Source organism: Pseudochaenichthys georgianus, chromosome 20, assembly GCF_902827115.2.
Source record: "Pseudochaenichthys georgianus chromosome 20, fPseGeo1.2, whole genome shotgun sequence".
In the NCBI taxonomy this organism is placed as follows: Eukaryota; Metazoa; Chordata; class Actinopteri; order Perciformes; family Channichthyidae; genus Pseudochaenichthys; species Pseudochaenichthys georgianus.
The window spans coordinates 20,756,396-20,772,652 of NC_047522.1; the positions used below are offsets into that span (position 1 = coordinate 20,756,396).

The following is a 16,257-nucleotide window of genomic DNA, read 5'->3' on the forward strand; positions in this document are numbered from 1 at the left end:
AAATATAATTTAAATAAATAAAAATTTAGCAAATCAAAGGAGTTTCATCCCATTGAACATATATAAACCCAGACATATTCAATAAGAGAAGTTGTGGTAAAGAAAATGCTGAACTTTATGTCTGTCCTCATACTGTATCTGTCCATCTAAACCTCCAGTGTTGCATTTTTTTTTTTTTTATATATATCTTTCAAATTCAATTTAGAATGTAAAAGCCAGAGGGGAAATGTGAAACGGTTTATTTAACAACTTCTTTCCAATGCTTATTGTAATTTATATGCTGTTTTCTCCCCGCTGAGTCAGATTTTTCACATGGTCAACACGAGACAAAGTGACAAATGTGGTAACAAGAGTGTTGTCTTTCACGCTGACACCTCATCATCTAACATCGGAATGTCTGTCCAGCGTGCTTTTTCCTTCAACAGGGCGGCACCGATTTTAAAGGGAACATCGTGTTTTTGTTATGTTGCCTGATAAAGACTGAATACTTCCAGGAAACTCACATCATTAAAGAGTCCTCACATCAGATATCTGTCCAAAAATATACGCACATACTTATAATACCAGTTCAGGTTTCACTGATATGAACTTTAAAAAGATTCATAAAAATCACTATCTTACCTACAGTATGTGTGTCCTTAAAAACTTGTAGTAAAAGACACATGATGGATTTACAGTAAACGATGAATGTGCAGAGATCTGGATCTAAAAGAGAAAAGCCATGTCTGTTTTGGATTTAAACAACTTGACATCTTGGCTAAGCCAAAGCCTAATTTATTGTTTGCTCAACTCAAAACCACTTGGCTATATAACCTAAATCAAATGATTGCTTTTCAGTGTGGCAGAATATATGAATCATGTCAAATAATGTCAAATTGGTAAAGGCAGTGGTGGAAGAAGTACTCAAAGTAAAAGTACTGCATTTACAAGTAAAAGTCAATGTTACTCAAGTCAAAGTACAAAAGTATCGGCATCAAAATATACTTAAGTACTCCTTGTGCTCATGGCCCATTTCAGAATTGTATATATTGAGTTACTGGGTTAATAATATGATTATATATCTGTTTTGATCACATCTGGTTCATGTAGAGCAGGTGTGTCAAACTCAAGGCCCGTGGGCCAAAACCGGCCCGCAACCTCATTTTATGTGGCCCGCAAGAGCTTGCAAAGAATATAATATACAATACAATTGGTGTAATTGTTAAATATTTTCTTTCACTTATTTGCCCGACTGCTTTCAGACGTAGTTATTTATGAAGTTATTACCAGAACTGATAGAAATCCAATGCAGAGCCAATAATATAATATAACAATTATATGTATAGGTATATTTATATAGTCTAAAAGTTACAACCGGCCCTTAGAGTGCAACCATATTGCTAATGTGGCCTGTGATGAGATTGAGTTTGACACCCCTGATGTAGAGCTAATTTAAATAACTGTATAGGCCTACTGCTGCTCAATATATTAACCTGTAAATGTATATCAAAGTGATTTAATAATTGATTTATATTTATATGAACTAATAATTAAAATGTAACTAGTAACTAAAAGCTGCAAATAAATGCAGTGGAGTAGAAGTAAAGTAGCATAAACTGAGAATACTCTAATAGAATAAGTACCTTAATATTGTACTTAAGTACCATACTTGAGGAAATGTATACTTAGTTACTATCCAGCACTGGTTAAATGGAGTTGAACAATCGTAATACAAGTTATGTACGTGCTGGCTCAGTGCACAGATCCCCCGCACAGATATGAGGCTCACAATAAACCGCAAGGCTATCTGTGTTTGTCCAGCGCAGAAATGACACAATAATCTCTCCAGGAGAAATTCAAAGAGGAAAATTCACCAGGCCCGACCCGCCTCCTCCTCCTCCTCCTTCTCCTTCTGGGGACGGGGAGGGTAGCAGTCAAGAAGTCAGCTCTCTGCCATTGTTCTTGTGCTGGAGGTCTGAACGCGGCACGGGGACGGCGCTGGTTGGGGAACCGGACGGCGGTCTGTCGTTATGACGGGCTCCGGTCCGAAGCTCGGGGTGCTTCTGCTCGTGGCGGTCCTGCTGCAGACTGTGGTCGTCACCATCACCGTGCTGCACTTCTCCACGGCTCTCAACTCGGTAAGGACAAAAGTGAAGGCTCGGAGTGACGAGCCGGAGACGCGCGGAGACTTTTTACGCATCGCCATGCAGTGCGCAACGAGAGTTGTTCGGCTTTTGAACGCAGCTGTAAAAACACCTTTAGCGGACTTTTAAAAATTAATGCAACGTCTATAAACTCTAGGTGGTCATTTATAGTTGACAGCTTTAAAGGAGCTCGTTTGTATGCGCCCTGGTTCTGTGGCTGCGCTCCAGTGCACGTCTAATTTACGTCCCCTATTTTTTTTGCACAAAGCAATGCAGGCCTCATATTTTGTGTTTTCTGTAAAATAATAACCGTTTGTACAATGCAGTTTCATGCAATGTGACACATTTATTTTCTGCATTTGAAAACAGAAAAAGGACAGGACGTATTGAGCTCTGGTTCAACTGTTATGCTTAGCTGTGATTATCAGGAAGGTGTGTGTGTGTGTGTGTGTGGGTGTGTGTGTGTGTGTGTGTGTGTGGTGTGTGTGTGTGTGTGTGTGTGTGTGTGTGTGTGTGTGTGTGTGTGTGTGTGTGTGTGTGTGTGTGTGTGTGTGTGTGTGTGTTGTGTGTGTGTGTGTGTGTGTGTGTGTGTGTGTGTGTGTGTGTGTGTGTAGGCTTGACTCACCCTGCTTGTTATGATGAGGCCCGAGTCCTTGTGTTACCTGGATTCAGTCCAGCTCCACTCTCAATCTGTGTTTACGGGAATTAATCATAAAATCATATGAGATGAAGCAGAAATACATGAGGAAATGAAACGTCAACAGATGAGGATGGACACAGGCCAAGAAATTATATTGCCTGAGGTTCCCGGAAAACTTTATCACAGGGATTATAAATGTGTAAAAGGATGGTTTTAGGGTTGGAGATGTACATGATAGTTTTTGGAATATATCTCGTGTTAGAAGAGAAATAGAGACATTTGTTCTTCTTGACAGATGAAGGAGACGTTTGCCAGGAGCAGCGTGTCCTGCCTAATGGGCGCTGACCTGCAGAGCTTCACGGCGGTCCGGGGGGATCCTTGCTGGCAGGTCACTCAGCAGCTCCACCTGCTTATCGAGAAGGTAGGAGAAGACCCCAAAAAAACACCCACTGACGTCCACACTTAGAAACTCACATGATAGATATCCAAAACGGATCATAAATCTCCGAGCTGCTTCATGCATGACTTCATCACCTTATCACACAGAATGACCTGTACATATCAGTATTTGTTGATCAGCACATAATGGCTCAATGATCATTTGGCCAGATGCTGAGATTTCTGGCTTTCATTTCTCAAAATCCCCCCGGTCTGTTGTGGATCAAAACTCCCCCACCCTGGAGACATTAGTAATCTCCCCACACTTAATCTGAAAAGGCCTGCAAAGCAAATGATAGATAAGCGTTAATATTATCATTAGAGTATTTTCACGGGGTCTCTTATTGATCTGACTTTTAGTGCTGTTATAAAGTATGATAAATATCCAGTACAGGATCGAGATTAACCAAACAAATAGTTCATTAGTTGTTCGACTATTTTGACAGTTGAGAATTGATTCAGTCATCAAGCAAGAATGCCAAATCTTCTCTGCTTTCAGCTTCTCAAATGTTTTAATTCAATGCTTTTTATTTAAGAAACAACACTACAGATCTTTATTATACTTCACACAACTCTCTCTGGAGATTTTAAAGAGTCCAATCCCTTTTTTTAACACAAGAAAGCGCACTTTAATGCTATTTTCTGTAACTTTTCTGCATGAGCAAGATGTCTCCGCAGGTGCATCATTTGATACTCAAACTTTACTGTACAGGGTATATAAAGATATCATATTTCATACAGTGGTTTCTTCCCCCCCATTTTTGGAAAAACTTGTTAAGAAAAGGTGAATACAGTTCCCATATATGTGACTAAGCAGGAGCTAGGTATTTCGGCTTTTTGCCTATTGCCACTGTGATGACATGTTCCTTCAATACCATGAAAACAAACCAAATGTGGATTAATCCGCCGCTGAAAGTAGTCCCAGGCGAATGAGAGACGGACTAACACATTGTGGTTTTCCTGAAATGTGTGTAGGATTTAGTGACTTGTAGTATATTGGAACATATTATTGCTATATAATATGTTTAGAGCATTCCTGTGCTGCTTATCTCTGAACAAAAGCAGGAGCAGAAAAATGCTGAAATGATCCAAAATCACTGTCTGCAGTGGAGACATACAATGAGCTCCTTCATAGCTGGAGACGTGAGGTGATCCTGTAGTTTAATCAGCACAGGAATGTGTTCACCTGCTCCGCTCTCGCACGCACGCACGCACGCACGCACGCACGCACGCACGCACGCACGCACACACACACACACACACACACACACACACAACACACACACACACACACACACACACCACACACACACACACACAACACACACACACACACCACACACACACACACACACACACACACACACACACACACACCACACACACACCACACACACACCAAAATATATTTTCTTCTTAACTTGATGCGTATTATTTGTTTTGTTTCCTTCTCTCACTGACCTTGCTGTTCTCTTGAATAACACATGCCGGGTATTTCCTGACTCAGCTACTGATTACATTAAGCTCAGTAAAAACACGACGCTGGGACATTTTGAAATGGAACATCAGCCTGTGCTCTCACCCACATTAAAGGCTCTGGTGAAGTTTAATCTTGTTTTGTTTTCTTCTCTTATTAATATGATCCAAAGATCTGTACAAATGCATTTTGTTATTTTCAAACCATCATTGCCTTGATACCAGACCAATGGGATTTGTCATGTAGTTAAACCATGATTTAAAGTCACTTCAGAGGGATGAAATCCATAATAAATGGAAGAAACAAGATGACTTATAAATATACGTTATTAGAGACAGGAGGAAGGATTTTGTTCCTATAAGTCATGGGGAACAGGAGACATTTTGATATAGTTTTTATTTTATTTTAGTTTTAGACAGAAGTATATATGAAATAAGACTATTCTCTGATTAAACCGACAGGTCTTTCTTTGTATTTCATCCTGAGGTCCTGTGGAAATAGAGTCTTGCGGGCCTAAGAAGAACAATAAAACAGTCTGAGAACCGTTACAGTATCTGTTACCCATAAATGTGGGTTCCCGCTGACTGACTGCAGGTGAAATTAGCTCACTAATGAGTTGTTTTCCTTTCCCCTCTCTCTCCAGTTATGGTCGAAGCTGGGGAAATTAAACCTTTGCAACCTCTACTGGCAACCATTAGGAACCGCAACAACATAAGCTATTTATTAACATATTGGAAACAAAAGTCTTGTCTGTCCTCCCTTCTGTAATGCTTTCAAAATTTTACCGTTTTTCAAATTCTCTAACATTTCTGGAAACAAAACTAAACAAAAATAAGCAGGGTTCGCTACAGCTAGAAATCGTTTCATCAGTTTGGCAGATGTTGCATCTTTTTGGAGCCATTCGTTGGGTGAAGGAACGTAAAACAGAAGGAAGGGGAGTGGGGTTGATTACCAACAACGAGCTGTTACCAACATGAAGTCTGCTCTGTATTCTGATGCTAATGTCAGCTGAAGTTCAGGCTTCAATTCAAAGGAAGGGCTGCTGGGTACACATGTGGAAGGAGCTTCTTGGCAGAAAACAAGTGTTGCGTTGGAGTCTTTTGTTTTATTAAATGTTTTCTCCTGTTCCCCCCTGCAGTCTCTGTCTCAGCGTTACCAGAAGCAGATTTCGTCGGCAGTGAGAGGTGAGAAAAATGTAAAACCACAATGACCTTTGACCTTCTGTATGTTAATCAGAGGACCCTGGTATAGAGAACCGCAGTGACCCATCCTAAACCCGGAAGTAAACTTCTTCCGGTTTCCTTCGTCAAAAACACAATGCAAATTCTCCATAGGATTTTGGAAAATAGCTCGAAATAAGGTCTGTGGTTGACACACATTTAAGAGACGGATCACGTTTTGTTCAGGCCGGATAATCTCCACATGTCTATCCTACTTTTATAATTTTTGAATCATAAATCTAGTCGCCAAAAGCGAAATGGTAACGTTATGCTATAAACGAACTACAAGCCAGTACCAGCAGCAGGGTCGCACGACTTCAACGTCACGCCAACTTAAGATCGTTTTCAACTGACTTGCACTGAAACTGCACTTTGAAACACTTTAAATATATTATTAACATTTTAAACTGTATACCCCGGTTATCTAGGCCCGTTTTGTTTTGTTTAATGTATACCCCGTTTATCTAGGCCCGTTTTGTTTATGTATACATGTCACACTGTGGGAAACGATATTTCTGGATGTATAAACACATGTAGAATTGTTGACAATAACGCTGACTTTGACTTTCACGTGCTTGCATATTTTAACAAAGCTTTTCATTTTAGCCACACAGAATTTAACTAGAAGTCATGGCAATTACCAGTCTGATATCGTTTTTACAAAGATGACAAGAAGAGTGTAGATAGAGGAGAGAACCACTACAAGTCAGGACACGTAAAACAGTGCAGCCTAGATGAAGGTGTGCTTACCGGTGTTGTCAGGGCTAGCATGAGGGACAAGGTGTATAGTGTCGGTGAGTAGTGATAGCAAGAGTACCGTTAACCTAGAGTTAATTTATTCACATTAATTCCCATCAACAAATCCATTTTATGTGTCACATGAAATCTTTATTAGGCAAGGCAAGTTTATTTATATAGCACTTTTCAACACAAGGCAATTCAAAGTGCTTTACAAAAAATGAAAGACATTCAGAAAATGGCATTTAAAATCAGTCATTAAAAAGAAAAGCTAATAAAATAAACATTAAAAGAAAAATACATGGATAAAAGTTACAGTGCAGTTTAAGATGTGAATAGTTCAATTAAAAGCAGCGACAAAGAGAAAAGTCTTCAGCCTGGATTTGAAAGTAGTCAGAGTTGCAGCGGACCTGCAGGTTTCTGGGAGTTTGTTCCAGATGTTTGGAGCATAATAACTGAACGCTGCTTCTCCATGTTTAGTTCTGACTCTGGGGACAGAAAGCTGACCAGTCCCTGAAGACCTGAGAGATCTGGATGGTTCATAGTTTAGCAGGAGGTCAGAAATGTATTTTGGGCCTAAACCATTCAGTGCTTTATAAACCAGCAGCAGTATTTTGAAATCTATTCTTTGACACACAGGAAGCCAGCGTAAAGACTTCAGAACAGGAGTGATGTGATCCACTTTCTTAGTGTTAGTGAGGACTCGAGCAGCGGCGTTCTGAATCAGCTGCAGCTTTCTAATAGATTTTTGTGAGACCTGTGAAGACACCCATTACCCCCTGATCCCACCGGAAGCGTCTGCACCGCGCTGCGACCTCCTCCTGCGTCATAACCCACCAGGCGCGTTTCAAAACGTTGCGGAGCGTCATGTGTGCAGCCTCGCAGTTGTTGGATGAACGTTCCACTTCCTGCCTGCGCTGCGGCGCGTCAAAAATAGGATTCATCCTATATTTTAGAGATGTCTTGCGGCGAGGAGCTTCTGGGACGCTTCGAGCCGCGGCGCAGCGGGTCTGGTGGCAACCCATTGACTAGAGTGGCCGCGATCGCTAAAAACGCTGCAGACACTCCAGGTGGGATTAGGGGGTTACCGGCCCCTATCACACGGCGGCGTGCGTTGCCGCTTGGCGGTGGGCGTGTCTTGAGCTTGGGGAGTCAACGCAAGCAGCCCGACCAACAACCAACCACATGAATGTCCCGTCCCGGACATACAAAGCAAAGCATTCATGCTACATCCATGCTGGCTAAATATACTGTCTAGGCCTGCTAGCTGTCCATTCAACGAAGTACACTGGATATAAACTCCCCAAACAAGCGAAAACCTACCAGTTTCCCCCACTGTCTTTGCCACCTCCCCCCATGCCTGGCTCCTCCGGTTTGCATCCCTGTATGTAAAGAGGGACTGGTCATAAAGCACCGGCTGATTGCCTACCGCCACGATCATGTTCTCCTCCTTTTGTTGACATATGGGAAATAACTGCGGTCCGGCTCTCCCAACATACACCCGGTTTGATTGGCTAGCGCTTGTACTATCAGATTTTCATACGAGGGATTTGATTGGCTGACGCCTCCGTCGAGGCGGCAAAAGTAGAACATTGCTCTACTTTTGCAGCGAGCACCTCGAGAGAAGCTACGCTTTGCTCCCACAATGCAGTTCGGCGAATCGTGACGTCACCCCATTCAAAGTGAATGGGCAGAAGCGTTGAAGCGGCAACGCACGCCGCCGTGTGTAGGGGCCGTTACAGTAGTCCAGTCTACTGAAGATAAAAGCATGGACAAGTTTTTCCAAATCCTGCTGTGACATTAGTCTTTTAATCCTAGATATGTTCTTTAGGTGATAGTAGGCTGATTTAGGAACTGTTTTAATGTGACTGTTGAAACTCAGGTCAGAGTCCAGGACTACACCTAGATTTCTGGCTTTATCTGTTGTTTTGAACATTGCAGGCTGAAGCTCAGCGCTAACTTTTATACGTTCTGACTTGGCTCCAAAAACCATTACCTCAGTTGTATCTTTGTTTAATTGGAGAAAGTTCTGACACATCCAGTCATTGATGTGTTCGATGCACTTACTCAGTGTTTGAATTGGAGCATCGTCTCCTGGTGAAACGGTTATGTAAATGTGTGTGTCATCTGCATAGCTATGGTAACTTATTTTGTTGTTCTTCATTATCTGAGCCAGTGGTAGCATGTAGATGTTAAAGAGAAGAGGCCCCAAGATTACAAATATTACACACCAGAAAACACAAAAATATCCATGAAATAAACATACAGTAGGCTATAAACAATTAAGGGATAATTGGGAAGGCATTACAAATGTAAATATATTTTAAATAATAAAACAATCCCACCACCACAGGTATCTACAGGAGAAGAGGGAATTCTCTCCACAAAATGTGAATGCCCACGTGGAGAATGGAAATGCAGTCATGCGGCTGCATTAGCCAATCTTTGCCATCCATACTTTCAGCTGCACTGACACCCCGTCAGTGGAAGAAGCCAAAGGCAGCTAAACGTACACATTCAGTGGAGGAGCTATTTTCTCCAACCAATAAGTCATTCAACCCGCTGACAAGAGAGCCCACCTCCGAAGATCGTGACTGGCTGAGGGACAGACTCTGGGGCAGGTTCTCAGGAATGTCTTGGCTTCTCTCCCCCGAGCCAGAAGAGGAACACTACAGCTTGGAAACACTTACTTTTCCTGAAATTCTCAAATCTGTTGGGCATCAGGGACCTGAGGCAATTGTGGCAGGTGGCTACACTGGTCAGCGAACCAACCCAAACTGGCATTTGTTCAGGAAAGGAAGGTTGACTGCCAGCAACTTTGGAGCTGTCCTGAGGTCAAAGCGTGTGACTGCTTCCCTTATTGCCAGGGTACTAGGGCAACAACAGACCCTTGATGGTGTTTGGTCTGTACAGTGGGGGACTATGAATGAATGTGAGGGTGTCAGGGCATTCACCACTGCAATCCATGAGTCAGGTTTGTGGCTCTCCCAATCAGGATTGTTGGGGGCATCTCCAGATGGTCTGGTAGGGTCTTCCGCTGTGCTGGAGGTAAAGTGTCTCTACGGAGCCAGGGAAATCACAATTAGTGAAGCATTGCAAATCAAGGGCTTCTGTGTCAGTAAGGAGGGAGAAACATTCAGCCTGCGTGAGGAATCCTTACTGGCACCAAGTGCAAGAAAGAAGAAGAAATAAAAAAATTGTCAATCGTTTTTAATTTACATTTACTCGCCTTTGCAATGCTGTGGTTGTTAGAGTGTTAGGTTTCCTGTCAGCTCGTCTGTTGGGAAGATATCAAATATTAGTTTCATGGAAGTCACACCGTCACATATAAGAGCATTAAGACATACAGTACATAGGCTAAAACAAAACATCTAAAGATATAATCTTGCACTTTGTCTCGTGCACATTTTCTCTAGTTTGACATTTTTATAAATGAAAATTGAACTAAAGAAATAAATGGTAGATTAATCCATATTGCAAATAGGTGTCAGCTGCTACACTAATTATAATAGTTATATTTCTTAATTAATTAAGATAAGATATTACTGTATTGATCCCAATTTGGGAAATGTTTGTGTTGCAGCAGCATAACAAGAAAAACAAAATATAAGTTATTATATATACAAAAGTATGTTAGGGATGGAATATTAAATTGAATATAAATGTAAAATGTACATGTGATTTGACGTCCAAGAGAAGCTATGGAGCAGAGAGTTCTCTGCCAGCCAGAGGTGATTTGTTATTAGTTCAATATGTCAAACTGATTTCCCTGACTACAATCTTTAGTTACATGGTGAAACGTTATGCTGCTTGTACTAATTAGACTTATCATATAAGCGACACAGGTTTTAATAGGATGTATTCATTATCTTTACTTATGTTGCGGTCTTTTCAGAAGCGCCATCTCTAAAACGGCGATACAGTCACTACCCTTCATTTGCATTTCACCGTGACATGGACAAAAATGTAACGTCAGCTTACCTCATGGCACGAATCCAGACTCTCCTTTGGAAAACATTGGCCGGGAAACGATAGAACGAGCACGTTTCATGCAAAGACCTGTGGCTGCAACCCGGAGCAAAGCAACAAAACATTGCGTAGCTAACTAGTAGCGCTAGCTTTAGCTAACGTTAGCTAACGAAACGAACTGCCGAGTAAAATTGGAAAACACCGGTAATTAATTATTCTATAATTTGTAAAACTACGGTGTTAAAAACGACAATTTCAAAAATACATATTCTAATGGTCAGATATAGATATACAGATACTAAAGATAGGCAGGTACTTGCTTTCAAGCAGAACACAGGGGAAAACAAACTTAGCTGGAGTGTTTACGTGATAGGCGTAATGACGTACAACGGCCTCGACAATTTCTGTAGTCCTATTCAGCCACACGGTAACAACCATCGTTTTTCAGACACGTAAACTCTTCAAAAATCACCAGTGGGGTCACTGCTGATGTATTTAATGTCATAGAACAAAACGTCACTTATCTCTTAAATTTGTCTCAACCACAGACCTTATTTCCAGCTATTTTCCAAAACCCTATGGAGAAAATGCATTGCTTTTTGACGAAGGAACCGGAAGTGCTAAAAATGCTAACTTACTTCCGGGTTTTACGACGCGTCACTGCGGTTCTCTAATTGCAAAACAAATTCCCCACATTGCCTTGAAGATGCAGTGTTGTTTTTGATAACTCCTGTTGTTGTTACCTGGGCACATTTTCATGTTTCTTTTTGTTTTCTTCCGCATCAGATGAAGTTTCTCGGGTGCTGCCCTCTCTTGTGATAGTAGACAGAGGTTCACCTCGGCCCAAAGTCGCAGCACATGTCACCGGAAGCTTTGTGCCCAAACTGGAGCGAGAGGGAGGAGGTGAGTCCTGCAGAAACTAACGTTGGAGTCTGAATTTAACAAAGTTTGATTTTAAACTAATCTCTAAAGGTATGGAGTGATGATCTTTGAGAAGTGATAGCCTACAGACTTTCATTCGATTTTGGGGGATTTGACTAGACTTAAGACGTAGTTATTTGCTTTAGGGCTTCATTCATACGTACAGATCTAATTGGCTTTTCTAAGGAAATACAGTAAAAAGATTAGGTGACACAACAAACGTCTTACAAATTAGATTTTAGACATTGGGTTACATCACAAATTTGTCTTAGAAATTTAATATCTGCTTAGGATTTCTGAATGTTGGCTTGCAAGGGGAATTCTTTCATTGCTTTTCAGTAATTTACTCAATTGTGACTCACTCTCATAATAACTGAGGCCAAGAGTTGAAAATGGGCTATGGCTAACCAAAACATCACATTGGTTGCATTTGATTTAAATTTAAAAATCTCTATATTTATCGCCCCAATCATATTAATGAGTAAAATAAAACAAAATACATTTTGAGGCATTCTACTTCTCATTTTCTCTTCCCAACACATTTTTATTTTGTACCTCCACAGCTCCAGTGTCGGCTGGGCGCCGGGTTCAGGGCCAGAAGATCTCCTGGTGGGAGGGGCAGAAGGGGCTGGCCTTCCTCCAGGACGTCCAGCTGGTGGACGGGGAGCTGGTGGTCCCGATGCCTGGCCTCTACTACGTCTACGCCCAGACCTACTTCAGACACACCCACTCCCTGGAGGAGGAGGGCGAGGACGAAGAGGAGGCCCAGGACAGAGGGAGACCCCTGCTGCAGTACGTCTATAAAAAGGTGAGGAGGGGGACATCATGTTTTATACTCTCGCATGATGTCGAGTGATTCTGCAGCTTATCCCTCAAATGTTTTTATCATATGGCTTTACCTTAATTTGACCCTTGTGGATTTTCTGACTCGCAAGTCTTTTTAATTTAAAATGTAACCTGCCCTTTCCCTCGTGTCGATGCGTCACATAGTTATTCTGCAAATTCCTTCATCACACTTTGTTTAGCCTTTATTCGACCTGACAGTAGAGACACAGACATGTAACATAAGGAGAGGCAGGGAGGGGTTGTATGCAACAAAGGGGTCTGGACAGAATTTAATCAGACTTGTTTTACATGTAATGCAAGTTGCCGTGCACATTTAGAACTTGCTCCTTTTAAATTAGTTTTTGTGACTGAACACGGCAGACTGATGATTCAGATATTTTGACAAATGACTAATGAATCCAGTAATTGAAAGCATCTGTTGTCTCACCACGTGGCAAACAGCCAAAACAATCTCTGTCTGCTTTGTCATGAGAAAACACAGGCTCTATTTAAAGCTGTTAAAGTAAATAGTTTATAATCACAATGATAAACAGTTATTGTGAAGTTTCCCAATAATGTAATACAAGATGACCCAGCCCAAAAGTCAGTGAGGTGAAGCCAAATTAATTTGAGTTAAGTTAGAACAATAATCTAGTTCTTTTTTCATACTTAATACGTTTTGAGGGAATTCTTGGACCGAATAAGGTTGAGGAAAATAAATAATTTGCCATCACTGCTTTTGTGATGGCAAAACTAAACGCACATGATTGAAGACGATAAGATATGTTCATAGTTTGGAATGATGCCAACTGGCAATCAATCAGCTGATTTAGAGATGGTAGTGGTGCACGGGCGATGCTTGTTTAATAAAAATAAGGTCTTATTCTCAGTATCTCACCTCACTCCCCGTCAGATGGGCTCTTACCCAGTTCCCATCCTGCTGATGAAGACGAGCCGAACCTCCTGCTGGTCCCGGGGATCCCAGTTCTCTCTGCACTCGGCCCACCAGGGGGGGCTGTTCCCGCTCAGCACCGGCGACCGCCTGTTTGTCACGGTCACCAATGCCTCCGCGGTGGACATGGACGAGAAGAGCAGCTTCTTCGGGGCGTTTCTCATCAGCTAGACGGTCAGATACGGGACTCTACATTGAGCGATCTCGGTCGTAAAGCATCGGTCTGGAAGAACCTGCTGCCGCCTCTAGACCCCTCCTTACAAGGAACACAAATGAAAAACTGCAGCAAGTAGCATGGAGAAAAGCTCTTTTGTCAGGATCCCAAATCAAAAATATATTTGACAACACTGGTTTCACATGCGATGTGAATGTCTAAGAGCTAATCGATCAACAAATATTTGTTCTTAAATGTATTGAAGTTGAAGCTAGGACTCAACAGAGATTTGAGTTTCTGTTGTACCGACATTTCCTTAAGGCATACTTCAACAATTTAAAAATGTTATTACTTAACGAAGTTCCATTTGGTCTAACCGGTCTCGAATAGCTTTGGTAAAACCTTAAACAAAATATTTTTTAAAAGTTTACAGAACTTACTTTACGCTTAATTCACGCAGGTTAGCGTCCGTACGCTATTTTGAGCTGAGCTTTCCTAACAGTGTGAACGGCTCTCAGATTTTCCACAAGAGGGAGCTGTTTTTACGGCTAACTTTCAACTTATTCAGTGACATTCTCACATCATGCCACCTTTAGGAAAGGTGAGTTGAAGCAGTTTAGACTTTTATGCTTTAATTAAACTCAATCCATTTGATTGATTTATATCAAATGCCCTTAAAGTTGGAGTCCCTGCCTTAAAGAATTGTTTGTATCGATCTTCAATCAGCTGAATATCAGTGATGATCTGAGTTCCTGGATGTGTTTGTAAAAATATGTAAATATTGTGCAATATTTGGTGTTTTTTTTCTTTTTCTAATAAGCTTGAGGTCTTAATGATCTCTTTTTCTCTCCTTAATGTCCCCTCAGTAAGATGTAAAACATAAGGCTTAAGCATGACCTTCTGAAACAGTTTACTGACCACGTGCTAATGCTAACATTAAAACCGTAACAGTCACATTGAAAGATTAAAGGTAGAAAATCACCACCTTTTTCTTGATGTGCTTTAAAAACTTTTACAATGTTATAACGGTGCTCCTTATAAATCAGGCTCTGTGTTTTGGTTGGCAGCAGCACCACAGTCTCTCTGCTGTTGGCTCTTCCATCCTAACCCCGCTCCAAATGGTGCATGTAATGCTCCCTAAATGGTCGGTTTTCTGCCATTCGGATTAGCGGCAGATGTGACCTTCAGACTTGGAAAACAATCATGCGTATCAGCATCCAAACAGCAGGAATGTGGGACATATTGCTTTTGTGATGTATTCAACAGTTTGTAATAAATACTGCAGTAAAGCAAAAAACTAAAAGGATGTCCACAATAATGAGTTCCAATTAAGTCCTCCTTTTTCTATTTACAATGAAATGCAGCATTCACTGTCTGTAGCACTTGAGTCACAACAAATTACCTTTTTTAATTTCTTGTTTTTGCAAAAAAATTATAGCGGTTTTTAAGTTGTTTCCATCATCAAAATTAAGTGAGAAATGTCAATATAATTTCAAAACCTTCAATGGTTTGAAGTTGATAAGATAAGGGCCTTATTGTGAGGTTATCAGCACTGTTTTTTACACCTGATGTGATTTAAATGCAGCCAGTACCGGGGTATGCTCGCCATCCATTGGATAACCTGGAAACATCAGACAGCCTTTTTTGTAGCTTGGAACACCTGAAAAAAGGCATCAAAAATAAAACCTGTACACTCATGAGGTTGTAAACAATCAAAAACTGAATGTGAATGTAAATAAGCATGTGGTTTTGTCTGTGAATATGTGAAATAAAGACACTGTCAAAGTCCTCTGATGCCCATAGAGAAGATCATTACCATCATCTTTTTCAAACAGATTTGTATTGTTTTATTTTAGTGAATACTAGGTTAATAGGTTTTGAGTTAACAGTATTGAAACCTTTAAAAAGCAGATGGCGAGGGTTTTGTAGAGTTTATAATTTTTGAAATTCACAGAACTATTACTTAAAAAATGCAACCTCAGATCCCACGTCGAAGGATAGAAAGCACTGGACCTTTGCTGATTAAAGCATGCTGTAGTGAAGAATTGTGCAACGTGCATTAAGATTTAAGAGCCCTGCAGTTTGTCAAACTCAAGAGATCAAAGCGGCACGGCTCAGTCAGCGAAAGCCTGGAATATTTCAAATCCGACTCCAAAAGACCACGGATCGGTCTTTCATCTGGATCACTTTCTTCCTAGATCTCTAAAAGCTTTTGTTTTAAATAAGTCCCTTAGTAGTTGGTGCAGTTAATTTACCAGATGAACAATACTTTGGAAGGATTTGTGTCACTTATTAAGGGTTTTGTTCCAAGCTACTCAAAAAGGCGAGATAATTAGGATGTGGACAGAATAAAAACCTTCCTTGCTCAGTCTTCTTAATAAGATTTGTTGGACGTTCGCTGATGTTTGAAAGGGAGTTCTGCCTTCTAGTAATGATTGATTATGCAACACAGGGTATATGCAGGAATCCTGAAGTCAAATGTAGTAGCCTACCTTGAAAGACCTTTTTTAAGACCCTTTCCATACATTTTAAGACCTCATCGGCACTTCGAGTTTTAACCGGTTACATTGGCGACACACTTTACCTCACATTTACTATGTACAGTATTGATTGTCCTTCCTCCTTATCTTCCAACCATTTGGACGCAAACTTGCATTTCCCCATAACGATGTTGTTTAACAACCGGCGTAAACGGACCTTCGCGCGCTATCAAGCCGTGAGCGTGCGATGTCCTGTTCAGATGACGTCTAATCCAACGGGATGCTATAAATAAACTACACAGAATCACACTACACACATA

General features: G+C 41.0%; 1 protein-coding gene across 2 annotated transcripts; it reads left to right on the forward strand.

The window, feature by feature from the left end:
• The first annotated feature begins 1,845 nt into the window (after window positions 1-1,845).
• LOC117466096 (tumor necrosis factor ligand superfamily member 10-like) lies at window positions 1,846-15,246 on the forward strand. Of its 2 annotated transcripts, none has more exons than XM_034109248.2 (6): window positions 1,846-2,117; window positions 3,059-3,184; window positions 5,817-5,862; window positions 11,392-11,508; window positions 12,090-12,334; window positions 13,242-13,390. In XM_034109248.2, exons 1-6 carry the CDS (start codon window positions 2,010-2,012, stop codon window positions 13,293-13,295), a joined length of 696 nt encoding a protein of 231 aa, XP_033965139.1. In that variant the 5' UTR covers window positions 1,846-2,009; the 3' UTR covers window positions 13,296-13,390. The 2 variants fall into 2 exon arrangements, with proteins under 2 accessions (XP_033965139.1, XP_033965138.1); XM_034109247.2 differs by having other exon boundaries at window positions 1,859-2,117; window positions 13,265-15,246.
• The last annotated feature ends 1,011 nt before the right edge of the window (window positions 15,247-16,257 follow it).